The following is a 23,924-nucleotide window of genomic DNA, read 5'->3' as shown; positions in this document are numbered from 1 at the left end:
ATAAGTGTTATAGGCTTTAGCTTCCATTATTTGTCCATTACACCATTTTGTCGAAAACACAATTGAAGGTAGTTGCGCAAAATCTGGGTGGCATTTTGTTCCCCTTTTCCAAAGGTTTTGAAATTTTTTAGTCTCCTCCCTAGATGTGACTTTGACATGCAGGGGTGAGGCGAAGTGACAGGACAGCTGGCGCTATCCGTGGCACTGAAACGCAATGGATTTGCGTTGAGGGAACATTTGGTGAACAAAACTGTATCTTTTTAATCTATATTGTAAAAAAAGATTGAGTGAATTACAATAACATTTCACGTTGGGTAGTTTTTATGAGTTTATAGAGCTAATTGTTTGCTGTTCCCCTAACTTGAAGAATTGAGTAAAAACTCTGAAATTTGTTTTGAACCAAACAACTTGCTTGCTTTATTGTGTGAACTAACACTGCTGCCACAAATGTCAATATTTATATTTTGTTCCAACTTAAATGACTGTTTTAAAGGTCAACACTTTTTAGAGTTAAATTAATTTGTCACTTAAATATTCCAAACTCACATATATATATATATATATATTCAGATAAAAAGTCACTTACCCAGGACCAAGCAGTTCTGCCAATGAGATTGGATACTCATCACCTTCTGTCATTAGCAGGCATCGACCTCCACTCAGTCTTAAGGGCCCGCATATCCAACACCCTGCAATCAATCAGCATCAACACATGAGAATATTCCCGGGGATGGTATAATTGTTCAGTAAGTCTCTTGGTACTGTAACCGAGAGGCGGTCATCATTAAATCCTGTTCAAGGGGTGTGGAAGGGTGGTTTATATTTACACCCTTCACAATCTGCTATCAATATCTACACAGCATGTGCATGGAACATGATCCATGTATGGAAGGAAGTGAGGTGGGAAATGATGTGACGATAATGATGACGGCTTAGATGAAGATAGTCATAATGGCCTGTATGTATAAGGCTTACTTTGAAATGGGTCCATTTGACCTAGGACATAATAGGGTTAAAAGTAAAACTTTCTAACACGGGCGCCCTCTAGTGGTAGACAAAAGAAACACATGATCATACCTTGGAATCAAGGATCACTTTCTAGCTACTCATCTCTTTTGTCAAAAAGACAAGCATTCTATTCATTTCTCCATCTTTATCATGCTGAATTATCCTTCTCTACTTCTTGCAAACTCCATGACATCAGCAGGCAAAAAAAAAAAAGGGGGCTGGGGTGGTGTGTCGAGGGGGTGTACTGTCTGCTGAACTGGGCGGGCACTGTTGCACGTGTTCTGAATGGGAAGGACGGAGCACGCGTCTCACTTCTCATGACCAATCGATCCCTGCATGGCCGGGTGGAGCGAAGGGAGCGCGCAACTATCGCCAATGCGCCACTGTACCGCCATCACTCTTCTGGGCGGCTCTGCCAGGCTGTCAAACTTCTGCGGAGAGTTGGTCGGAAACTAAAGCATACACCATCTCGGTGTTTTTTGTTTTTGTTTAAATTGCTACTGAACGTACTTATTTGACTGACTTTATCCTCATTGTGAGGTTGGGATGGGACTTTGTGAGTTGAGCACATTCGGAGCACGTTACTGTTCCAAGAAGTCGCGGTTGGCTTCAGCTGCCCGTTCCTGTGCGCGGGCTCTTCCAGCTTCTTTCTTCCCTTCTGTGTCGGTGCGTTTGGGTTTTCCAGGAATTGGACCGGAGACAGCAAAGAAAGGATTGTGAGGAAAAACATTGGAGTTTGAAGCAAAAGTTAAGTCTCTCCTGGATAATCCTCACTTTACTGCAGTCATGATATCCCCGATATAAATTCGGGTAAGTTGATTTTATTTCATTTGTTCGCTTAAATGTCAAACCCTATGGTTCTCATAGACGATCAAACAAACCCTGAGTGATGACTGATTCACTCACAATCGTTAAGATGCTTACTTCCAAAATAACTTCTCATCTGCGTTTGTGTGCGCGCAGTCTGGTGAATTATTACAAATAAATAAAAACGCATCCGCGTAATGACCGTGCGTAAAAGCGCACCAGAGAGCTCCACAGTGTTGAGCGTGGGTCGCGCGCGGGCTTGTGCACGAATGCCACGCCAAGCATCTTAAACACACCGACTTCCACGCTCCCTAAACATTGAGTGACGTGAGCTCGACTCGGCTGCTTCATTGCATGGATCAAAATGAGCTGCTGGGAATAGAAAGACACGAAAGACGGACAAGTAGCGCGAAGCTGCGTGGGGGCATACATGGACGCCGAATGAGGGGCTTGCTGGCACAAAAGGGGTGTTGCAGAATATACGGTCACATTCTATTGGACGAAAAATTCACGTACTCAGCTTGCACTCTCTCACTCTCTCTCTGCTTCAATGCATGTTAATGTGCGCAGTAATCGTGTTTTAATTGCAAGACCCCCCCCGACCTCGTTTCTCCTCCTCATTGTCTTGCCTATATCTCTGCTGTCCTGCTGCTAGCCTCTGCAATTTGTACTGTATTGAGAACGAGTAATTACCCCCCCCCCCCTCTCTATTGTCTCAACCACGCGACACTCCACGGAGAGCGGTGTCATTAGTGGGGAAGGTGGTGGAGAGGGGTGGCCTTGTGGGGGAGATGAGGATGGAGAGGATCGGTCCAGGGACCTAATTCGCATTGACAGTCACATTAACACGGGAGCAGCAGTCTTAATCCTGAGGAGATTACGCTCTCCAACCTTGTCATCCACACACACACACACACACACACACACACACACACACACACACACACACACACACACACACACACACACACACACACACACACACACACACACACACACACACACACACACACACACACACACACACACACACACACACACACACCTGCAGGAGGAGGGTTGCCTTTGTGCATCAGTGAATGGCTCCTTCACTTTTGTCGACCTTTCTCCATCGCTTCGGCGTTGAACTATAGTCAGAGATAAACTCAATTACTTTTCACCCTCCGCAGTGAAAACCATAGGAAACAATAGCAAAAATCATCAAGTAGGTAGTTGACTCTTGCCTAAATGTCACAAGATGGTGGCAAAGGACTACTTTTGTCTAAATGAAGCTCCTCAGCACACTTTCAATCATTTCCTCTGCAATAAGATGCAAGATGTTTCGTGTTTGTTATTTTCATTCGATTTAAATGTCTTCATGTTTTCCTCGTGCACCTTTTTCACAATGATGTCGTTTTTGTGTCAAGCCCATCCCTTGCGTCTACAAATCAGCTTTCTAAGCCATTCCTGTCTTGTTCAGGTGTCAGTTTGTATTTCTCTGATTCCTTTTCGTTCATTGGCCTCATCGTGCCATGTTTTGATTTGTTACTTTGTATCATGCTTTTTTTGGATTGGTGGTAATTTTGTATTTCCGATTCCACATGCCTTGTTTGCCTCAACCTACTGCACAGATAAAACAACCCCAGTGTGTGGTTTCACTATTCTCTCATCTGTAAGCCTACTTCCATCATCTCTCAGCAATGGGACAGCTTGCCATCCTCCGGGCCCTTTGGTGCTTCCATGTCTCAACAGCCTCCTGATCTCCTTCCCCGCGTGAGGGCTGTTCAGGATGACTGCCTGGCAATGAGTGCGATGTGTGCATTTGCGCTTGTGCATGAGCGGGCAGGGCAAGGCGGCAGCAGGGAGGGCACGGGACGTGACAGAAAGGAGCTGCAGAGACGAAAATAAGCTTTGCAAGAGGCATGCGATGACATGTACACAAACACCGGGCGTGTGAGATGAGCATCTGTGTGTGTGTGTGATGCTCAATGAATTAGGGTGACATCAGTGCGACAGATACACATGAACACACTGACTGTAATGAATGGAGACTTCCTGAGTGAGAGGAGATGGCGAAAAGGGGGAGGGGGGTGGGGTTCTGTCATGAAAGATGGAGATAGGACTCCCATTTGTTCGTGGCAGTGGCGCTCGATCCTCTCGAGCAGTATGCGGACAGGCGTCATTCACCAGCCGTGGATTCGCTCATCCCCGAGAAATGCACAGAAATGAGCAGCAGCATCGTGGCCCCGGCAGGAGATGCATGGTTGTAATAGAAGAAGAAGCGATATAAAATCGATGGCTGCCTTGCGCTTTTGTGTAGCGTGTGTGTTTTCGACCTCGACCGCAACGACCATAATTAGACAGAGGTCATGACTCCTGGGAGGAAAAAGGCCAAAGTTCAGTTCTTGCTTTGGCAGGCAATAAAGGCCACACATTCTACATTTGGTGACAGGCTCGGGTTCATTTCACATAAAACGTCGTGAGCTAAATGAAGGCCGACTCCAGGAATCAACTCATTTTATGAAATAATTCCCAACTTGGTTCTGTCATCTCATGTGCAGCTTTGTGGACTTTATAAGTGGAGTAAACTCCTTCTCACCTGCCTCAAGGTGAATTCCTCCACAGCTCCAACTCACTTTGACCATGACAAATCTCCCTAAGTGATCGTAATGATTGTAATTGAACAGGCAGCGTCTCTTCCCACGGCGCCGTATCTATCACCTTGCTGGCATCTGCTACCTTCTCATGCCTGTGTGGATAGTAAAGTGTGCATCAGCTCGCGTGACGCCGCGTCCCACTTGGTTCCCCCTCTGGCAGCCGCCGGATAAACATGTGACGGGGGTGACGACGTGGGTTTATGAAAAGCTCCGCGGTCAGGTGTGTTTGTTCGTGGTGAAGCTTGGGCCTGTGGCGTCCATCGTAGACACCATCTAACAGTGAGAAGGGTTTAAGTATGGGAGATGCAGAGTATGAAAGGTGGAGGGGGGGGGGCAGAGGAGGTGAGACGACAACACGGAGGGGCAGGAAAGGACCTCGGGGGGAGCTGCCTTTGGATGGGTGTGTGAGAGAAATCTTCAACGGAGATGAATATGGGTAGTCAGGACTGAGGGGAAATCTGTCAGGGGAGAGCGAGTTTGTGTAAAAGTGTGTGTGTGTGTGTGTGTGTGTGTGTGTGTGTGTGTGTGCTGGAGGTGATGGCTTTGTAATGAAAACAGCAGGCAGCCAGTGATGGAAGGTCTCTCTAGGTGGCTGACTGATGTCAGTCAGCAGTGTGCAGCAGCGTCCCTCAAGGATAGCGGCTCGGTGAAGCGTGCACGTGTACGAGCGTGTGCGCTGTTATTTCGCATTCATCAACATTGCTGATTTGGCACTTTCCTACAAATCTGGACTACAATTAATGTGTAAGCTGCTTTTTTTCGGCATCTGCGTCCTAGTGACATTGTGTGTGTGTGTGTGTGTGTGTGTGTGTGTGTGTGTGTGTGTGAGGGTTAGAGGGTCCAATTGTCTCAGGGGAGCTGCGTGAACAAGGTGTCATGCTTGGGAGAACTACCAGACAAATTAATTCACTTATTGACACACTACTGACACGTCTCAGTGACTTTGTAAAATGAGCAATTGATCAGGCTTCCTCTCGCTCTCTGCTCCGTGTCAGTCCGTTGTCTTTGTCTTTCTCTCTCTCTCTCTCTCTCTTCTCTGACATTCCACCAAGTTGACCACTCACTCCCTCAGCTTTATCTTGCCCTTACTCCTCTCTTCCTTGTCTGTCAAGTTTGACTTTTCCTTTGGCCCTTTTCAGTTGACAGGCATGACACGTACGGTAATCAATACAATTACCTACGAGCCAATCATTAGCAGCAGAGGGGATCGACAGAATCAAGTTGTGGGTTCGTCTCCTCGCGTGTATGCATGGAAACTGTAAAAGAGACGGGTTTTTTTTTCCCGCATACATAAAGCCAAGAGAAGCCTTTGGGTTCGTCCGCGTTGGCCTATAAGGGGGGGAAGTCAATGTTAGAATCGCCGACTCATCAGAAAATATCATTCTAATTTGAGCACAGATTAACCTTTGGCTACAACTTTCGATAGACTCATCATTACAGCCTCGGAGAGTAATTGCTGTTCGATACGGACGCAAACAACTAGATGGGGCTTGGAAATTGACTCCGAAGTAGGGCGACACTATATTTAATATTACTTGTGAATGGCATTATCAGATATCCATTTTGTATCTGATCTTTATGCTCATTGGTTGGAGGCTTGATTCGGCTGGAGAAAGAAGAGTGTTTTTTTACGGCGTCTTTGTGAAGACAGCTTCATTTTGTCGTAGAATTGAGTGCAGACATAAGGTTTCATGGATTTTGTTCTAAATCTAAAACAGCGCATAGGAGGCAACACGTAGAAAAGAGTAAAAATATAACAAAGGCATCAATTGTGCTCCGATGTTGACGTGCGTGCGTGGGCTCGTATCGTCATCTCAGAGTGTCTGCTTTGCTTTCTACCTTTTCTATCTATCATGCGCCGTAGAGGGACACTGACATTTAAAGGCCCTTTATTGCTTTATTAGAGTGCGCAGGATTTACGGCGCTGGCCCAGACTCTGTCTGTCAGAAGAGCTTGTTCTGATCTATGACGACCAACGCCGACTGTCTGAGCTTTAATCGACAAACGTGTAAAGAGGAAACGTGGGACCGGGCTGCGGTTGCGCTCGTGCTAGCGGCCAGCCAGTGTTTATTAGCCAGTTAGTGTCCGGGTTTTTTTTCCTCCCATAAAACAAACACAGGCCTATATCTGTGTGCTCTCCTCCGCCAAGTGGAGAGGTTATTAAAAGATAATAAGACAAGCAAGCCTAACCTGAGTTTCTACTTGAATTTGAAACACTAATTCTGGTTTAAAACCCTTACTCAAGTTTAAAACCCTACTTTGAAACCTTAACCCAAATTTAAAGCCCTAATTTGAAACCAAAACTGTCATTTAAAGCCTCATCTTAAACCTTAATTTTGGATTCAAACCATACTTTAAAAACCCTAACCCAAGTTAAAAACCTTACCTGAGTTTAAAAGCCTACATTGAAACAAGACAGCTTGCGCAACAAGAATGGAAAGCGGAGGCCGCCGAGCTGAGTTGTAATAGCACCTCTGCGGCGACGCCATTTTTTTTGGACTTGAAAGTCGATAACAAGCCAGGTAATGTTCTTGCATTCAGAAACTCACAACGCCCCCCCCCCCCTTGTTCTCCCCATTTGACCATTACACCACAGTGAGATTGTTGTAGTTAATTACTTGTTGCTTTATTGGAAGAAACACTTGGTATTTGTGTGCCTCTGTATGGAGGCATATAAACAACAGTAACTTATTACGAGCCTCTGGATGATTTTTCATTTTTCAAAACGACAACACTTTGTCATGTGACAGCTTTCTTCTTCTCCGTAGTTAGTTTTCATTTTGAATCCAGATTTCTGGGAGGTCACATTTCACATGAGGTCATATATTTTCAGGTATTCAATAAATGATTGTTTTACGACGACAGAAAGAAAATCTTTCGAGACATTATCATCATCTTTCTATTTGTCAAACAAATGTCCTGTCTCTAGGCTCATAACTCAAAGCCAATATGACTATCTGCAGAAATGCGAAACATTTCACGTCAGTCCATTGAGGCTTTGTGCTCTTGCCATTTTCATTTTCAATATCTTCCCAGCTAAAAGGAGATACACTTTACACTGATATGCTTTTTGTTTGCTTAATCTGCAGCCTGAGATTCAGACCGCTGGTAAACTGGTGTGACTCGTGTGTGGCTGAGTTATTACTCTCTACACATACAAAATAAAGACCAAAAAGATTATTTTGGGGGAATTCCTGGGCAGCGTAAGAGATAACGCTGTTGTGATGCGGGGCGCACAGATACTACTGTATGTTTGTGGCCGAGGTGCGATCGTCTCATGGAATGTCAATGAGCCCTGCGCGGTGCCACTCGTTGGTGTGTCATGACTGCACCGAAAGACGCAGATCGAGACATTCACATGGAGACAAGTGTGATGGTGGCGCAAGTGGAGGCTAAGATTTGAACACGAGTGGAGTGAAGCACCGACCTGATAAAAATGCAAGGCATGGCCCCGCTTTTAAAAAGAGAATAAGAAATGGGCTACTGTGCTTCCATGCAGCATGCTTAATCACTCAGCTACCCAACACACGAGACTTGCATATTTCTAGAAAAATCTACAGGAATGGAACATATGCAAGCTTCAGAGTGCAAACACACACGCAGATCAGTGCTAATCAAAAACACAAAAAAAGTATTTCAAGCATATTTCAAAGTAGAGACAATGCTTCAGCTTCCCATAATAAATGTGACAGCTCTGTTTCATTCAGTGGAAAGGAAGCCATTCATTTTCTGCATGTTTATCGTACACTTGTTATCATCCTCTCATTTCCTTACACGCTGCCACCCTTGCCTCCTTTGGCTCTTTCTCTCTCCTGCTCTCGAGGCCAATGCTGTCATACCTCTCACATTTTTCGCCACTCATCTCTCTCGATGTCACGCGTCAATATAGTATTGAAACACTGTCACATTTTGTATTCACTCAGTGCTGCTGTGCCACACTCCTGTTTCAAATACTTTCTCCATCCATCTCTCCATCTCTCTCTCTACTAAAGTCCAGCTCACTGCCTTTCCTTTTATCACCACTAGGGGTCAGTGGCACGACGTGGACCGCTTACGTTCGGCTGAAGCTGACGCGTTTCCTCCCAAGTTCCCGAGCATGTGCAGGAGGCTGAGCTGAATTTTAATGAGGCATGATGAATAATGAAGGTTTAAAGAGGGGGAGACATTTCGATATTAATGTGAATCTGTTGTTTTTTCCATTCCGTTTGCTGAGTTAGTCGCTTTGTAAAGAGAAGTGTGTTGACACACATACAAGGCAGATGCAAATTTAGCCAGCTTGATCGTGACACTCAATCGGATTTCAGGAAAATCTTTCCTGCTGACAAGTCTCTGTTTGAATTTACCTTGCAAACACGATGTGTGCAAACGTGTGTACTTGCAACATGATCAAATGTGCATAAGTGATGAGAGAGTTTCATCACCATCTGTGATTTTGGGGCCACCTGAGTGATGGCTTGTCTTTTTTTTTTTTTTTGGTCATGTACACTCATTGTTATGAAAGATTCAAACAAATCACGTCCATCATGTGTATGAAAGATAGAGTCAAAGCTTTATGATATCTAGAGTGGGGATCACATTGAGCCTGGGGGTAGGTGAACCTAGTGTAAACAATACATCTGACAGAATCCAGACCTTCACATGGTATCTTCCCCCCTTTGTGTGTATGTGTACCTTCATATAAGGCCATTGGAGGCCACGGAGGAGCCCTCGGGCGCACTGGCTTCTCTGACTTTGTGCTTGCTAATTCCAGGGTCTTCTTCTGGTTGAGGAGAGGAGAAGCGAGTGGAAGAAGAGGAGCGCCAACGTGTGAATGGATGCAACGATGGCCTGGCGTCCTTAGAGAGGTTACTTGCTGGAAGAAACCAATTAAAAAGACAAACAGGTAAAAGGGGATATTAATGGGGAGCATTAATGATATTAGTTGGTACGTTCTAAAAATGCGTAAGGAAATAAAGATGCATGTAAAAGCCAACAAATTGTTGATACTTGCTGAAAAAAGTTGTGTTTCCTTCTATGTTTAGGTTCTAATCTCTGCTCATGCCGTCCTTGCACCTCACTTTCCTCCTCCCTCCTCGTAGGATGAAACCGTGGAGGAGGTCAGCTTGGCCTTTGGTGGTGGCCTACCTGGTTGCCTTGGCGATGCTCTGCGTCACCCCCGTGGCCGCTGGAAACCGCAACCACCGGGGATCGACAGGTACGCGTCGGATCTAGCTCTGAGCTCCTTTCACAAATACCGCAAAAGGTTAATTACACTGTCAGAGTGGCGGCGAGAGACGTTTCTCAAGGCTGAGCCATCCCGGTCCTGATGAAGCTAATCTCCCCCATCACCCCGCTCTTGACAGAATGTGAGTTAGACTTTATTGACACACACGGTCTCTTACATTTCAAACCTTTCACGGCACTAAATAGAATGTGCAGCCCAGTTAAATAATATCAATTTTATTTGTTTAAAAGAGTTTCAAATGGCATACCTGATGTGAGGCGCTTTCTCCTTTTGGGCTCGGATTCAAACACAACCGTTGCGAACGAGTCTATTGTATAAATACAAATGGCACTTAAGCTGTCAAGAGTTGTCAACACAAGTCTATCAGCGCGGTTGTGATCTGATCTCGTGAAAAGCCTTGGAGACCTTCAATATATCTCACGAGGTCATACCGGCTGATTTTAGGGGGCTAATTATTAGCAGTGCTAACATTAACGTGCATCACAGAGACCCCTCCAGTCAAATAACTTCTTCAGTTACTGCAACACATCTTGTAAACTAAATCTATTCTCTTTATTAACTGTGCAGCCAAAGTCCAGCTTATTATGAATGGTATAATGAATTTGTGGTGGCTTCGGGGACGGTTGTTGCTTGTCTGCAAAAACCTCTGGAGTCACCACGTTCTCACACTTAATTATGACAATTTGCTTTAATTGTCTCTCGGTTCCTTTACTGCCGCCGCTCGTGTTTTGGAAGGTGACCTTTATTTGCAGTCGAAATGCGACCGGCCTGCAGTCTGGGCAGTGAGTGATGGTATTAGTTTTCCTTTTGATCGAGAGGAGGCAGCCTGCTTACGGCAGGGACACCACTAATTGCAGGCCTTGTGTATAGTGAAGGTCACGGGTGCCCCCCCCCGGTCACCCTTGTTGTGGAACAAGAAAACTCGCTCCCAAACCAATTCTTGCATTTTAGAGCATTTTTTTTTAATTGGTTGAGGTTGAAAGTTAATTTGTTGTAAATATTAGCCTCAAACACAAAGTGATTTCAGTCCAAAAAATAATTGGCTGTGTTTTTGGTCATTATTTTTAATAGATATAATCGTATGCTCATTTTTGGGGAAATGTTTAGGAGACTTTGTCATTGAAGGCTCTAAAAAAATGTCCTTAGGTGTGTGCATGTGAGTGTAAATTGTTTGTCTATATGTACCTCGAAGTTGGCTGGCAACCAGTCCATGGTGGATCCTGCCTCTTATCCAAAGTCAGCTGGGATGGGGTCCAATTTACCGCTGACCCTTAAGCAATAAATAAACCAGATAAATGGATTGCAGACATTTGTTGGATCACATCACAGCTGAAGTTCTATTATCTCCCACTAGGTGGCTTCAGAAGTCAAAAAATGTTATGCTGGACTAGTTTGTGTTGAAAGGTTTTAGCTCAGCCCCTCTTTTTCCATGGGAGTCATTGTGTTGTTTTGTGAACTACATTGAGTCAAAGTGTAATAAACAAATAAATAAATCTATATTTTATTTAAATGACCACCCAATTTTAATTCCCCATGAAAGTAGTTTAGTCTGTCTTAAAGGCTGCTACAACAAATATGTCAAATGTCACGTAAAGCCGGATTCCACGCATGGAGGAGGTAATGCGTGGTATGCTAAATATAACTGATGACAAAGAAGAGAGGCAGTCGGCTCACGAGTGATCTTGCCGCACTTGAGCGCCAACTTTCAAGTACTTTTATGTGTGCGTGTCCATGCATGCAGTAGACATGTTGTAATTTACAAAGGTGGGCGGGCCATGCTCAAAGGCCGCCACAGTGACTCGCATTAGAATGAGCATAAAGTGAGGTCAGGTCAGAGGTGGGCCTGTTCGACATCGATAACGTCGGGAGGATTGATGGCCGTGTGCGGAGGAGATGCTGCAAGTGGAACAAAGATAGATCTCACAACCTTTCAACCCAAAGACTGTGCCAGACTTAAAACAAAAAGCTATTAGGATTTAAACTGTTAGGACTAATTTAGTAGGAATGTTGTCTTGTGGGCTTGGCTGTCAGTTATTGACAGCAAAAAAGAACTTTTTGGTCAATTTCATGATCTTCTTCCTCACCTGCGTCCGTATGGTAAACGCTTGGCTGAGCCATCAGTTCAAGATGTCTCGGCTTGTTGGCGGCGGCGCTTCGCTTGTCATCTCCTTCTCTCCATTTGTACTCGGCGGGACTGTAAACGTTTAGCCATGCTTGAGAAACCTCTTCATCTTTGTATGCTATGCTCTATTACTTTGTAATGTCATAACAGAGTGCTTTAAAGGCAGGATTGAAACATTAGACACACTCTTATTACGTGCCTAGCAGGAGAGCAAGCTTTCCGACGCATAAATCGGAAATAGATGAGTGCTAAGAGGCAGGAGCAGCACTCTGGACAAGATGCTGTACTCCACTAGTCCAGACTACTACATAATTTTTCTCAATTAGACTTGGCAGGGTTCCATCTTAAGTTGCCTACAGTGCAATAATAAGATGGTAGTAAACCCCCATTTACCATAATTTTCTACACCTACCCATGATAGATAAAAATTGCCAATATAGGAATAGAAGTCGTTTTTATTGAAATCTCTAACTGTCCATCCAAGTTTTTTTTGTTGCACATGTACGTGGATGAATGAACCACAAGTATTATTTGGTGGTGGTGGTGGTGGTGGTAGGGGTTAATGAAAGTGCAGGTATGATATCAGAGGGGCAGGGGATCAATAATGGCTCTCAGTTGAGAAGAGAACAAACACACTTTAAATCAGAAAAGACGAGTGAGGCCACGGCCCGCAGAAATAGATCCCGCGCCGAGTGTGTTTCTTTGTGTTTTCCTGTGCACTTTGGTGTCTGCCGGTAAAGCCCCGTTGAGCCGAGCAGCAAAAGTTGCCGAGTATGTGTAAAGTCACGTACATAAATGACACTTGAGCTCATGGCTCAGTCTCGCCTTGGCGTTGCCAAGGCTGCAAAGAGGCTTATTGGTTGCCGTGTCGCCTGCGGGGTTTGTTCGGGAAATGTTGGAGAAGCCAAGAGGTGTACAATAAACCTTAAGATAAGTCCTTGGCAATCCTTTTTTTGGAAACCATTTGACCCATCATTTGTGCTTTACACATTTCCAGTTGGACTGGAAAGAAATAACTCAAATTTTAGAAGCACATGACGAGATTTGGTTTCAGGCTAGGACGCGTTCTGTTAAAATGGTCATGACTTGAAAGGCATCCATCGACCTCATTACTACCAAAAGGACGTTATCATTAATTTGATGAAGTTCTCTAAGCAGCTTTGTAGCAAATTAGAGGCTGGGTGCATGTGAAGAACCTGATGTGTGTGTGTGTGTGTGTGTGTGTGTGTGTGTGTGTGTGTGCAGTCTCCTACCAGGTAAAGCAGGGGACATGCGAAGTTGTGGCCATCCATCGCTGCTGCAATAAGAATAAGATTGAGGAGCGCTCCCAAACCGTCAAGTGTTCCTGTTTCCCCGGGCAAGTCGCTGGCACCACCAGAGCAAGACCCTCATGTGTGGAAGGTAAAGATAAAAAAAAAAAAAAAAAAAAAGACAATTAGCAGCGGGTAAAAAGTAGGCACTGCATCAGGCACTGCAAAAAGAAATAAAAAAATGAAATGCTCCGCTGCTACTTCATTTTAAAGTATGGACTATAGCTCACAGAGTAATTTATCTTCAAAATCAATTTATTTCTGCCCACTCACCCATGGATTTTGTAATCTTTGTGTTTCTGCCTTTCGTTGTTCCCTTGTGCAATTTGGAAGGAGATTTCAAATATCATGTGTTGCCGCAGCAGCAGCAGCAGCCAAACTCAAGACCAAACATTTTAACTTTAGGCTAAACATCTTATTTGATCCCGGTTTGTCCAACTCCATGGCCCACTTGGAGAGCTTATGTACATAAAATCAAGAAATAAGCATGATTTTTTTTTAAATTTAACTAAAGATATGAAACTTTTTTTTTAGATACAATCACTGAATAAGGAAAGCAAAAAAAACCCCAAAAATCAATTTCAGCGATGCTATTCCATCATAAAACCAGTAGAAGGTGGTTTTCTCATTTAAATTCCAACCGTACCACATTTGCTTGTTCATTTCAACACGATTTCACCCAATAAACAACTAAATGTGTTGTTTAACCTCTTTGATAAGATCTTGAATAGCACCAGACAACCATGGCAACACTGATTTCTTCTGTAATGGAAGATCAATAAAGGACAATGTGAAATTTTGGGTGGAAATTCATGATAGGAAGGAAGGACAGCGATCAGAAGCAAATACACAAATAAGCAGTATTAATGACTAAAAGTCTGCCAGAGCTAAATTATTCTCAAAGAGGATGGATGGATCTTAATCACTTTCTCGCCATCGTCCGGGGCTTGCGATTAATTGCCGTCTAACCTCTCAATCTCGCTGCCGCCAAATCCAGTGCTCAGTAGCACTCATCAGGTGAGTCGTGCTTGACCTCCGGGTTGGCAGTTGCAAACGATCGCGGGCGTGTCAGCGCCTCTCTCGCACTCCTCCGCTGATGGAGAGAGAGACAAACTTCACTGTGTTGCCAGCCCGATGGCGAACGACCGCGGTATAAATGCACTTGCATTATTGATGCGGCTGAAAGCGGAGCAAAAAGCAGCAGGTCCCATTACTGGCTACAGCCTCATTACTGCCAGCCAAACTTTTTCTCAAATGAAACTACAAATACATTATGATTTATTTTTCCCAGTTATCAAAAAGCCTAGATGTTGACTTTATAAGACGAGTGATAATTGTGCTGTCTGACAAAGTAAAAGTCATAACCCAGCAACCCTTACGATCAAAATCGGCAAAGGCCACATTTACCGATGTCTACGAAAGGTTATCCTGATTGATTATCTTGGGGTGTAGGGTGTGTGATTTTCACGCTCGCTCGGCCGTGAATTGGAAATGATAAACCTGTCCAATATTTACAATTGCATCTGCTTGTGCGAGGCTAACCATGAGGTCAGCTGAAAAACAATAAGAAAAAAACCCTTTCTGTCTACAATACCAATATTGAAGCCAAGTGCTGTCTGATACCGATATGATACGATATCAGTAATACTGATACATGCTTTTACTCATTTATTTATTCATTTATTTATTTTAGTAGAAAATGTTAGAAGCGACTTCATCAAGTTTTACTAGTCAAACAACGAACAATAGTGTGAAGAATTAGGTATGTAGACCGATACCGCTTTTTTGTCTAATATCGGAGCAATACAACAGTGAATCATAACAGTGAAGATGTGCTTCACAATAGGGAAGACATTTAAATGTAGTACTGTTGTGACACATCTGCTCGCTGTTGTTTCCCAAAGCGCCCGATTTACTCCAGGTCATTTTTTGGTCAATTTCCTCATCTTTCCTCCTGTGAGTGCTCAAGTCTAGCTGTGTAATCCATTTCCGGTTGGGTTTTAGTCCACCCCTGTGTTTTCTTGTAATGTACATCTGGTTCCTCTGTGTTACTAAATCATAATGGAAAGAAGAATAGATGCATCCCGAGCTACCCCGGGATCACCTTGCGCTTGTCAGTTACGATGCCTGAGGGTTTTTTGCAGACTATACCTTTAGCTGCTTGTCTTACTTTAGGTGCTAAAAAAAAAGTGCATCATATTTCTTTTAAATAGTAATGACCTGGTGGCAAGAGAGAGTCCCTTTGTAAAGTATTGATGGATAAACACTCACAGCACCCGCACCCAAGTGCACATTGCCGTTCCACCTTCCCCAAGTTCTCCTCCGACTACTGAATATGCAGTCATTCAATTCATTTTTTAATAACAGTGAAGCAATTCTATTTGTATTCTCTATCTTGTGATAATAAGGGTTAAAGGTCACCAAAAATTCCTTTCAACAAATGAATCACAACATATTCCGTTTGTCATGTCGTTGTTTGAAGCGGGAGCAAACTGTCTGACCCTGAACCACTTTGACATGCTCAGATGATTAATTGTTCACTTTTAATTATTCACATCAAACACTTCATGCCCAAATAATGGAGGCTTGTTTTTTACTGAAGCAGCACCGTGGGTGAATCAGCATGTCTGCCTCGCAAGGCCTTTGAATCTCGGCTAAGTCCCTCCTGTTTAGAGTTTGCAAATTATTTATTTCTCCCGGTCGTCTTACCAAACGTCAGCTGGGCTCGGCTCAACAATTGGAGGCATTGTGTCGTGACCGAGAGCGTCGGCGTGTCATGAATGCGATGGAGAACATGTATTCTTCCCATGGCTTCAACAAGAATGGCGCAGAATCTTTCCAAGGTTGAACATAGACCTCATTGAAGGCTCTTTATTATTTTCCTTCGCAAATAGATGTTTACTTTGTGGAGGCGTTCAGAAGCCTTTTCTCTTGTGTACGTCACCGATAAATGCGGTATTGATTTTAACTCGTTGCTCCCACGACTGTTCAGCTGTGCTCTTATTGTCATATGAAGACAGGAATGACGACACGGCTAGCCGCTTGGCTTGTCTTTTGTTATTATAGATGCTTTCGAACTCTGTGACCGCTTCTTCACAGAAACTGAAAGAAGGCAACGGAATATTACGTATATGTCTGTGCCTTTATGTCTGTGGCACACCTCAAATTTTGTTTGGGTCACTTCAACTTTGCCAAGCAAATTGAAAAGTAGTCACCTCAAAGTGGTAAAAACCTTTTGGACATGATGCTCAACTATGAATTTTGAAATCTTTAACTGGCAGTTCACCTTTTATAGCGGAAATACTTGGCGGCAGGGTCAATCGTCCAGTCAATCAATTTAAACATAAGTTTACATTACTCGTATTATATTTTTAAAGTATCAGTGTTATTTTCATTCATTCTATTTAAAAATGATTATAATTAATTGGCTTTCAGAATGTATGAATGAGGCTTCATTCCACACATCATTTCAAATGTGGGTCACCAAAATAGATGTTGCACAAATCAATTCAAACTGATCACTCAACATTCATTATCACCATGATGGTGCCTCTGGAATTGGATTACAATTTTGCACAAGCAGGCTGGGCCACGAGGATGTGGATGCACTCCTCATTTTGTCCACATGATGTCACAAACATTACAATTTAAAATGCCAGCACAGATGCTGCAAGAACGAAACTCTGAAAATTAAACACACTCAATCGTTCATAGAAAATCTATGAAATGAATTCAGTCACTCTGTGATTGACATTGACATGATGCATAAAACTGTTGGCGGCCTCATAGCCTGAAACCACGTCGACATGTCTCATGGAGAGGACCTCGGAGACGTTTGAGGAGCTTTGGAGAAATAACTATTGTCACACCCTTGAGCTGCCTCAACACCTGCACTCTCAGCAAAGCACGAGCCTCTTGTTTGGCACAGCTCTTCTCGTGCTGAAAGTTTTAGAGCCACCATCAGAGCAGCAACCGTTGAAATTAAGTGTTGATGACGCGTGACTAAGGTGTGAGCTCTTTTAATTGGCAAACAAGGTAGCTTGATGTTTAGGTATCCGGTGGTGTTTAAATTTGCTTTGTGTTTGAGGAAGTTACTTTTAGCGGAATATTTATTTGAGTGTGAACGATACTGCACGACAAATAAGCTAACTTTCAATATGCTCAAACACTTGGCACGTCACTCAAAAAAACAACAACAATCTAAAACAAATACTAAAACTAATCAATAAAAATGGCAGTATGCATGAACATCTTGAAAGAATATGACATCTTAAGCAGAGAGAGCTGATTTAAAAAAAAATGACGAAATAAAAACAAGCACTTGCTTATCTCAGTCTAGCTTAAAGACAGGAGATGAAAGGCAAAAAAAATTTCTGGCTCATGCAGATATAAGAGTGATCTCAGCAGTCCCCCCCCCCCCCAAAAAAATAAAAAATTGTGGGGAAACAAGCCAGTAATCATCCGCCACCTCATTCTACACATCCCCTGTTAATTCCCAGAGGTGAAGATCTCAGAATTAACTGCTCCCTACTCCCACTCTAATCTCTTTCAAATCGATCCGATGAGGCCGGCCGGGGCTGTCTGATCTAATCGTGACATCACAGGCCCGGCTGGAAAGCGCGTTTGTTTTTGGACTTGACAGGCAGCTGCTGGCCGCGCCCACCCACTCCACTCCGGCATTGGGATAAGTTGCGAGGAAGTAATAGCAGCGCTCACAGGCCATTAGCTCTAAATAACACTCAAAGCACCGTCATCAGCACCATAATGGAGACATTAACAAGCATTACACAGCCATTGCTTTTTAGAACCGTTAACTGCCACTGAGCTCATGCATCATAACAGCCTGTTAAACGTTATGCGTTGTAATGGCTGCCACTTGCTCATAGCAACATGTCAACGTCATGTTTCTTTCTGCCCTCTCTTCATCTGTCTGACCCCCACCCACTCCTTTCCTTTCCTCCAGCCTCCATTGTAGCCCAGAAATGGTGGTGCCAGATGCAGCCATGCATGGATGGAGAAGAATGTAAGGTCTTACCTGACTTGACCGGCTGGTCCTGCAGCACTGGCAATAAAGTCAAAACCACAAAGGTGAGCGTATGGTTGTGTGTGGACTTGCCTCCCCGGTCTCTCTTCCGCTGTAAGAAAGCAATTGGGCGTATTTTAAAAACTAACAATCGACATTTTGTGGGACGATATAGCGGCCGCAAGTTCAAAGGATGAAATGCTGTCATGCATGACATCACGTGACCTCGGCATATCTTGCAAGACTTTCAGAAATCTTCATCATATTTCATCAGACTTCAACTCAGTGAACAGGCTGACTCTTCAATAGTCTTAAAATAAGGCGACGCCATAGAAAGGTCTCTGTGGATTAATGTGATAATGTCCGCGAGACTAACATGGAAAAGCATACATTTTAATCTTCATCCATGCTCCCCGCGTACCTGATCTCTTAACTTTTCTTGCAAGGTGCCACCTGCAGATGCAATCATTTTATCGTACAGACCTATAAGGCACGTAACCTTACCTTACCTTACCTCCAAATGTCCCTCCCAAAATAGACTTCATAAATATATTACATTCACCCTTTCAGCTTTGACTATATTTGATGCAGCCTAGACAGGCCTTGAGCTTGAACTGAATTGATTTTTTTGTCTATAATAATAAGAGCTCGTCTGAATTAATGTCTGGGAAACAGAGCCTCTTTCAAATTTGATGACCTTCACATCATATCGCTTGAAAACCTTTTTTTAAGAGGCTCAGACAAGTTAAAATTTCAACACGGATGTCAAACATCAGCACACAGAAAACGTACAAAATAAGTTTCTGCATCTACTGAGGTCAGGATGGAGAAGACCTCTGCACACGGCAATTGTGAAGATTCAGCCGGTGATTCCTCCTTGGCTGCTCGAAAGCCGCCGGCCGACGTGCGGGAGTTAATTTGCATCTGCGCCGTCTCCGGTGTGAGCGTATCTGCGAGGCACGGGAAAGGAGAGCAGGTGCGCTTGATTTACTCAGGTGCAAAGAGAGAAAGGCTTGCGAGGGAAACGACGCCGGCACCGTAAGAGTAATTGCTCAGGAGATGGCACAACATCTGTCGCATTCATTACAATGCATTATGACTGGGGCCTTCCGCAGAGGTTTTACAATTAAGGCTCGTAATTAAGTTGGTAAGTAGGATAGACTGAGGAGCGGAGGCACCGCTGGGCGCAGCCAGCCAGAAGCAGAGGATTTAATGACCCCGGGCCTAACGATAACTCCGGGACCGATAGGACAATTATCCCGACGCTGTTGCCTCTGTCTGTTTTGTCAGCAAGCGATCAGCCCGATCGCATCCGCGGACATTCATTTGCATTTGCGAAGTGATTTGCGATCAGTCAACTGTTACTTGCGGGACTCGGCGACAGATGTCACAGACGACGGTTGCAACGAGACACGGATTCCATGGCAACCGTTCGCAGGGCTCTCGTTATTGTCCGGCATCTCCTTGCGCTCGTGACCTCCCCTCGCAAGCTCGACACCGCATTCAGCATGCCTATCAATTTCTGTCCGCGGCTCTTCACTCCCACGCAGCGTCGGTGTGTTGTTGAAAGGTGCGGGGAATGTTTTGTAACACAAGGAAAGAGAGGAGACACTTTTAATAAGGATGTGCTGCAAGATGGCAGATCTCAACTTAATTTCACACATTCCCACCTTTGGACAGAACTGCAACCGTGGTGACTGTACCGTCTATGCTGACAAAGAAAAGAAAAAAACATTTTATGACGATAATGAAGACAATTACTTTTCTTGTCATTGCCGCTGAAACACTAAATAGCAGTTTAGCAGCTCTTTGTTGAGCAGCGTTTTTGAAAGCAGCTACGAGCAGCAAATTGCCAAATCTATTTGGAAAGTTTTGACTTTTTCTGGCTTCAAAAATCCATTTATTTATTGATTTAATAAAACCGTGAAAGTAAATCACCTCTGAATAGTACAGTGAATTATTTCCTTTCAGGTTCAAATTGTCATTATAAAACGTCGAGGATGTTTTAAGTTTAGTTTTTGAAGACTTAATGGAATTCATTCTTGCAATCAGAATGACTTTTGTACTCTTTGAGTATTGTCAACATGGCATCTTTGTATAATGTAATATTTCAACTATTTGGATGCATTGCTCTATTTGTTTGGATTTTGTTCAAAAACTCTGTGTCCATTCCATTCAATGCTAAATTGAATTAATCTCTACCATTGTCTTTTCAGGTTACACGATAACAAGAGAGCCACTGGAGCAAGAGGCAAAGTACAATTAACTCTCCATCTGGAAAGAGTGGAAGACATGAACTTACTAAAACATGTTGAAAATCTGATGTCAGCATCTCCATTAAGAAACAAGACAGTAAACGTAACCACGATAATGCCGTACCCGGCGGTGGCCATGAGGACAACCACGCTCGCCGAGGGTGCACAAGGACAAAAAGCAACTCTAATTTCCAACCTATGGATGATCAAAATCCAATCTGAAGACCGAGTAAGCATTTCAAAGTGTGTCTTTCAACAAAGCATTTGTGGAGACGTGAGCCCGGCCACTGGACATGATGCGGGCGGGCTTTTTGTCAACTTGTAGAGCTCATATAGTGCAGCAAAGAGATAGCGGCTCATAACTAGCAAATTAGAATGGAATTGCTCTTGTGGGTCAAGTCGCCGCCGCCACAAAGACTGTTTTGTGAGAGCCAATTTGCAGTTCTAATTAGGAATTGCTGCGTAGGAACATAACATATTAAAAATTCATGTGTGGTATTTGCACTAGTTGAAACCTTTGGGTAATGTTTGGTTATTCCTAATATTGCTCGATGGAGGTCTTGCAGAACTTAAACATTTTGTCCAACATCTGACATTTAAAGTAGGCACATACATGCGTGTGCCTCTTTACGTAGGAGTGATTGAAAATTGCTACCATTCTAACTAGCAAATCTCGATCATCCTGTATTTTTTGTCGTTATCAAAACGTGTTCTGTGACATCTCCGCTTTCTTTTAAAATAAGACATCAAAGGTTCAAGCGTTTGCTTGCGTTGTCTTTTTAATGGGAACCATTGTTGTTTTCCTCATAGACAAGATTATTTTCAAAAAGTGAAGTCCTGAATGAGGGTCATTTGTAGCCACCGTTACGAGAAATCGGATGTGTTTGTGCGCAAGCGCCGATTTCCCCACAGAAAGCTTTTCTGCATCAATATTTCAGTGAGATATGGTGAAACAATTGCTCCGGATAATGTCGGTTCAACTCTTGGCAGGCTTTTCCCTGCAGGGTCTGTTACCGTTGTTGCAATGAGGACAACTGTGCACACCCAAAAAAAAAAAAAAAAAGTCATCTTACATCTCGCTATTAATTCTCTCCCATCTCTTTGTGCTTATTAGAATCCCTCACTGGTCTCCCCTTTTCCACCTCCACAATCCTTACCAGTGAGTTAATTTTCTTTCTCAAGAATTCCCCGACTCGATTGTATTTCTCGCTTCACCACACACCCAATTGCGAGTCTTTCCCTAAATGTGTCTATCTGCCCGTCTGATATGTGAACGTGTCGGGTCATTGTGTCTCCGGGTCGGGCCGCAGGGGACCGCTCCTCTCCGAATGAGACTCTCCGCTTTCAGTCATGCTGCTTTATGAGCTATGATAAATCTGTAGGAGTCGAGTTTGTGCCTTTCCCGCTCCTCTGCTCAGCTCTGTGCCAGAGGGAGCTCGGAGGGAAGCTGGCCTACTAGTGGCAGGCAGCTCCGCACTCTCATTACTGAGGGGCCGGCATAGCGCCTGGTTTCTCTCGGGACCGCTGACATGGAATATTTTTAGGCCCACGTTGCAGCACTGCAGCTTTGCCACAGTGGCCTTGGTTCTTCAGCGGATTCTCAGCAACAATTGGGAAAAGGGAGGAAGGAGGATTTTCTGGAGTCTGTTTTACGCTCAAGTGACTTCAGGCAGAGTTCGGTTCACCCAAACGGAAAGACCACTTTCGAAGAATGACATGCACTCTTCAAAAAAAGCACCAATTAAATTTTTACTAAGAGTATATCCTTTAGATGGGCTTCAATAGAAGGTTCTGTAAATTCTTGTTTGTCTTTGGTTGTAAAATGAGGTGAAGCCTTCACTCTAAAAATAAATGAATAAAAATACGACTGAACTGACAATTTCAATGCAACATCAATAAAATTTGAAATTGGGCAAGTCAACAAAAATACTTTACGATTTGATCATAGGAAAATTGTCCTTCCGTATTTTCCGTTTACAGAACTAATTGCTCCTTTTAATATCCCCCAACTTAAGTATAAAGAATTCAGCAAATTGTTTCCAAGCAAACAACTTGCTTGCTTATTTTGTTTTTAAGTGCAAGTAAGCCCTGTAGCTCAACAACAACAGATAAAAAGATAAATGATTAAGAAACTATACGAGGCCTCTGTTTCCTCGCCATATTTTCTCTTCCTCTCTCATCTTCTCTCACTTTCCTTCTCTGTTACACTCCCCCAGAGGTTTGATGCTCAGCGGATGAGCCTGGCGCCTCGTTCCCATCGCCCTACACGCTCTCTGCAGCAAAATCAATATTTGAGAACAATTTGCACCGCTCCCGGTTGGCTAGTGAATGGCGATGCAACCTCGGCTTCAGGTCTTAAAGACGCAGATCGTGTCAGAGAACGATTTTAGCAATCGACCCGGAGGTCAAGAAAATATTCACCATACGTACCTTTAGAAAATTTGTGCAGCCACTGCGGCAGAAGACATACAGATTCCTTCCCTCTTTTTTGCTATTTTTGTGAGAAAGAAGAACTTGCATCTTATACACGGAACCACTTTTAAAACGCTTAAACTCATTTCGGGATCAACTGTATAAAAATGTAGTCAAATTGTAATTGCTGTTTGAAATGTGGTTGCCGACATTGTGAAAAAGATGTTATTTACTCAAAACAAACAGACTGGTGGCTTTAATCTTCATGCTTTGGCATATGGTGTGATTCAGACGCCTGAACCTGCAGAAGCAAACACACAGCATGGTCAGAATGACTGCAGAGTAAACATGCTAATGAGATTGGATACGTAAAAAAAAACAAAAACAAAGGGACAATAACGTCAACAAAATCTAAGCCGCACAGAGGTTGTGCTTGAAAGTAAGGGCAAGGGAGGATTATTTCAAGTAAGTCTTTATTTATACGCTAAGCCTCCTAAGAGAGCACTTGCATTGTCACACTTAACGCCTGCAGCAGCTTATTACCACGTTTGTCCAATTTGTATCGAGACCATGCTTCTCCTCCATGATGAAAATGGTCATCTTGCAACCACTCAATGACATTAATTGACTGTAAATCCCATTATATGAAGGGCAATCTTGGAGAACAGCTAAATAAAATTATGAACAACAGGTTGGGGTGGACCCTTATTTCCTCCTTGAATCTTTTGCTATGTCAGAGGAGTATTTTACGCACGCAGCCCTATATACATATTTATATTCACACACAAACATATACATATGTATATGTCATATGTCACACACATATGTATACGTGTGTGCGTGTGTTTTTTTCCCACCTACAGCAGGATTTGGAATTAGGGTCAAAGACCCTGACCCTGACCCTGACCCATATCACATCTGACGGCTGTGCGACAAATGAGAACAGATTGTCCAACATCAGTGACATCTGACTTTGTAAATGTTCTTCAGGATGAATCTGTAAAAACTCCCACCTACACTCAATATGTGTCCTCACCTTTTGTTAGAATGGTCAAAGAAGTACAGCGCAGATAGAATCAGAATTTCTGCTTGCCTATCGTAATCTTATGCCAAGCTAATTTGTGCCA

At 43.5% G+C, this 23,924-nt stretch overlaps 2 protein-coding genes across 10 annotated transcripts in view; one reads left to right on the top strand and one right to left on the bottom strand.

Annotated features, from left to right (window-relative positions):
- The first annotated feature begins 1,418 nt into the window (after nt 1–1,418).
- Nucleotides 1,419–23,482, top strand: tafa4b (TAFA chemokine like family member 4b). 3 transcript variants are annotated; one of them, XM_085923181.1, is made up of 6 exons: nt 1,419–1,818; nt 9,202–9,333; nt 9,530–9,645; nt 13,043–13,198; nt 18,071–18,195; nt 20,347–23,482. In XM_085923181.1, exons 2-6 carry the CDS (start codon nt 9,266–9,268, stop codon nt 20,356–20,358), a joined length of 477 nt encoding a protein of 158 aa, XP_085779307.1. In that variant the 5' UTR covers nt 1,419–1,818; nt 9,202–9,265; the 3' UTR covers nt 20,359–23,482. The 3 variants fall into 3 exon arrangements, with proteins under 3 accessions (XP_085779307.1, XP_085779306.1, XP_085779308.1); XM_085923180.1 differs by lacking the exon at nt 1,419–1,818 and adding an exon at nt 9,026–9,112; XM_085923182.1 differs by lacking the exon at nt 1,419–1,818 and having other exon boundaries at nt 9,204–9,333; nt 9,473–9,645.
- Nucleotides 10,129–23,924, bottom strand: part of tafa1b (TAFA chemokine like family member 1b) — a 109,297-nt gene continuing 95,501 nt past the window's right edge. For 3 of the 7 annotated variants that reach the window (XM_085923188.1, XM_085923183.1, XM_085923186.1), the window contains exons 5-10: nt 18,923–19,080; nt 18,143–18,242; nt 14,077–14,200; nt 13,051–13,184; nt 11,760–11,869; nt 10,129–10,945 (exon numbers count right to left, since the gene is read on the bottom strand). In XM_085923188.1, coding sequence (XP_085779314.1) covers nt 18,949–19,080 — 132 coding nt within the window. In that variant the 3' untranslated portion in view covers nt 10,129–10,945; nt 11,760–11,869; nt 13,051–13,184; ... (1 more) ...; nt 18,143–18,242; nt 18,923–18,948. Of the gene's footprint in view, nt 10,946–11,759; nt 11,870–13,050; nt 13,185–14,076; nt 14,201–17,654; nt 18,243–18,922; nt 19,081–23,924 lie in introns of those variants that run through there. The other 4 variants (XM_085923190.1, XM_085923185.1, XM_085923187.1 and 1 more) reach the window with 4 other exon arrangements.

This window comes from Syngnathus leptorhynchus, chromosome 11 (genome assembly GCF_054491065.1).
Source record: "Syngnathus leptorhynchus isolate UIUO chromosome 11, UIUO_Slep, whole genome shotgun sequence".
NCBI classification, from domain to species: domain Eukaryota; kingdom Metazoa; phylum Chordata; class Actinopteri; order Syngnathiformes; family Syngnathidae; genus Syngnathus; species Syngnathus leptorhynchus.
Note: the sequence above shows the minus strand (reverse complement) of the source record. Positions and strands in the feature narration are given on the sequence as shown.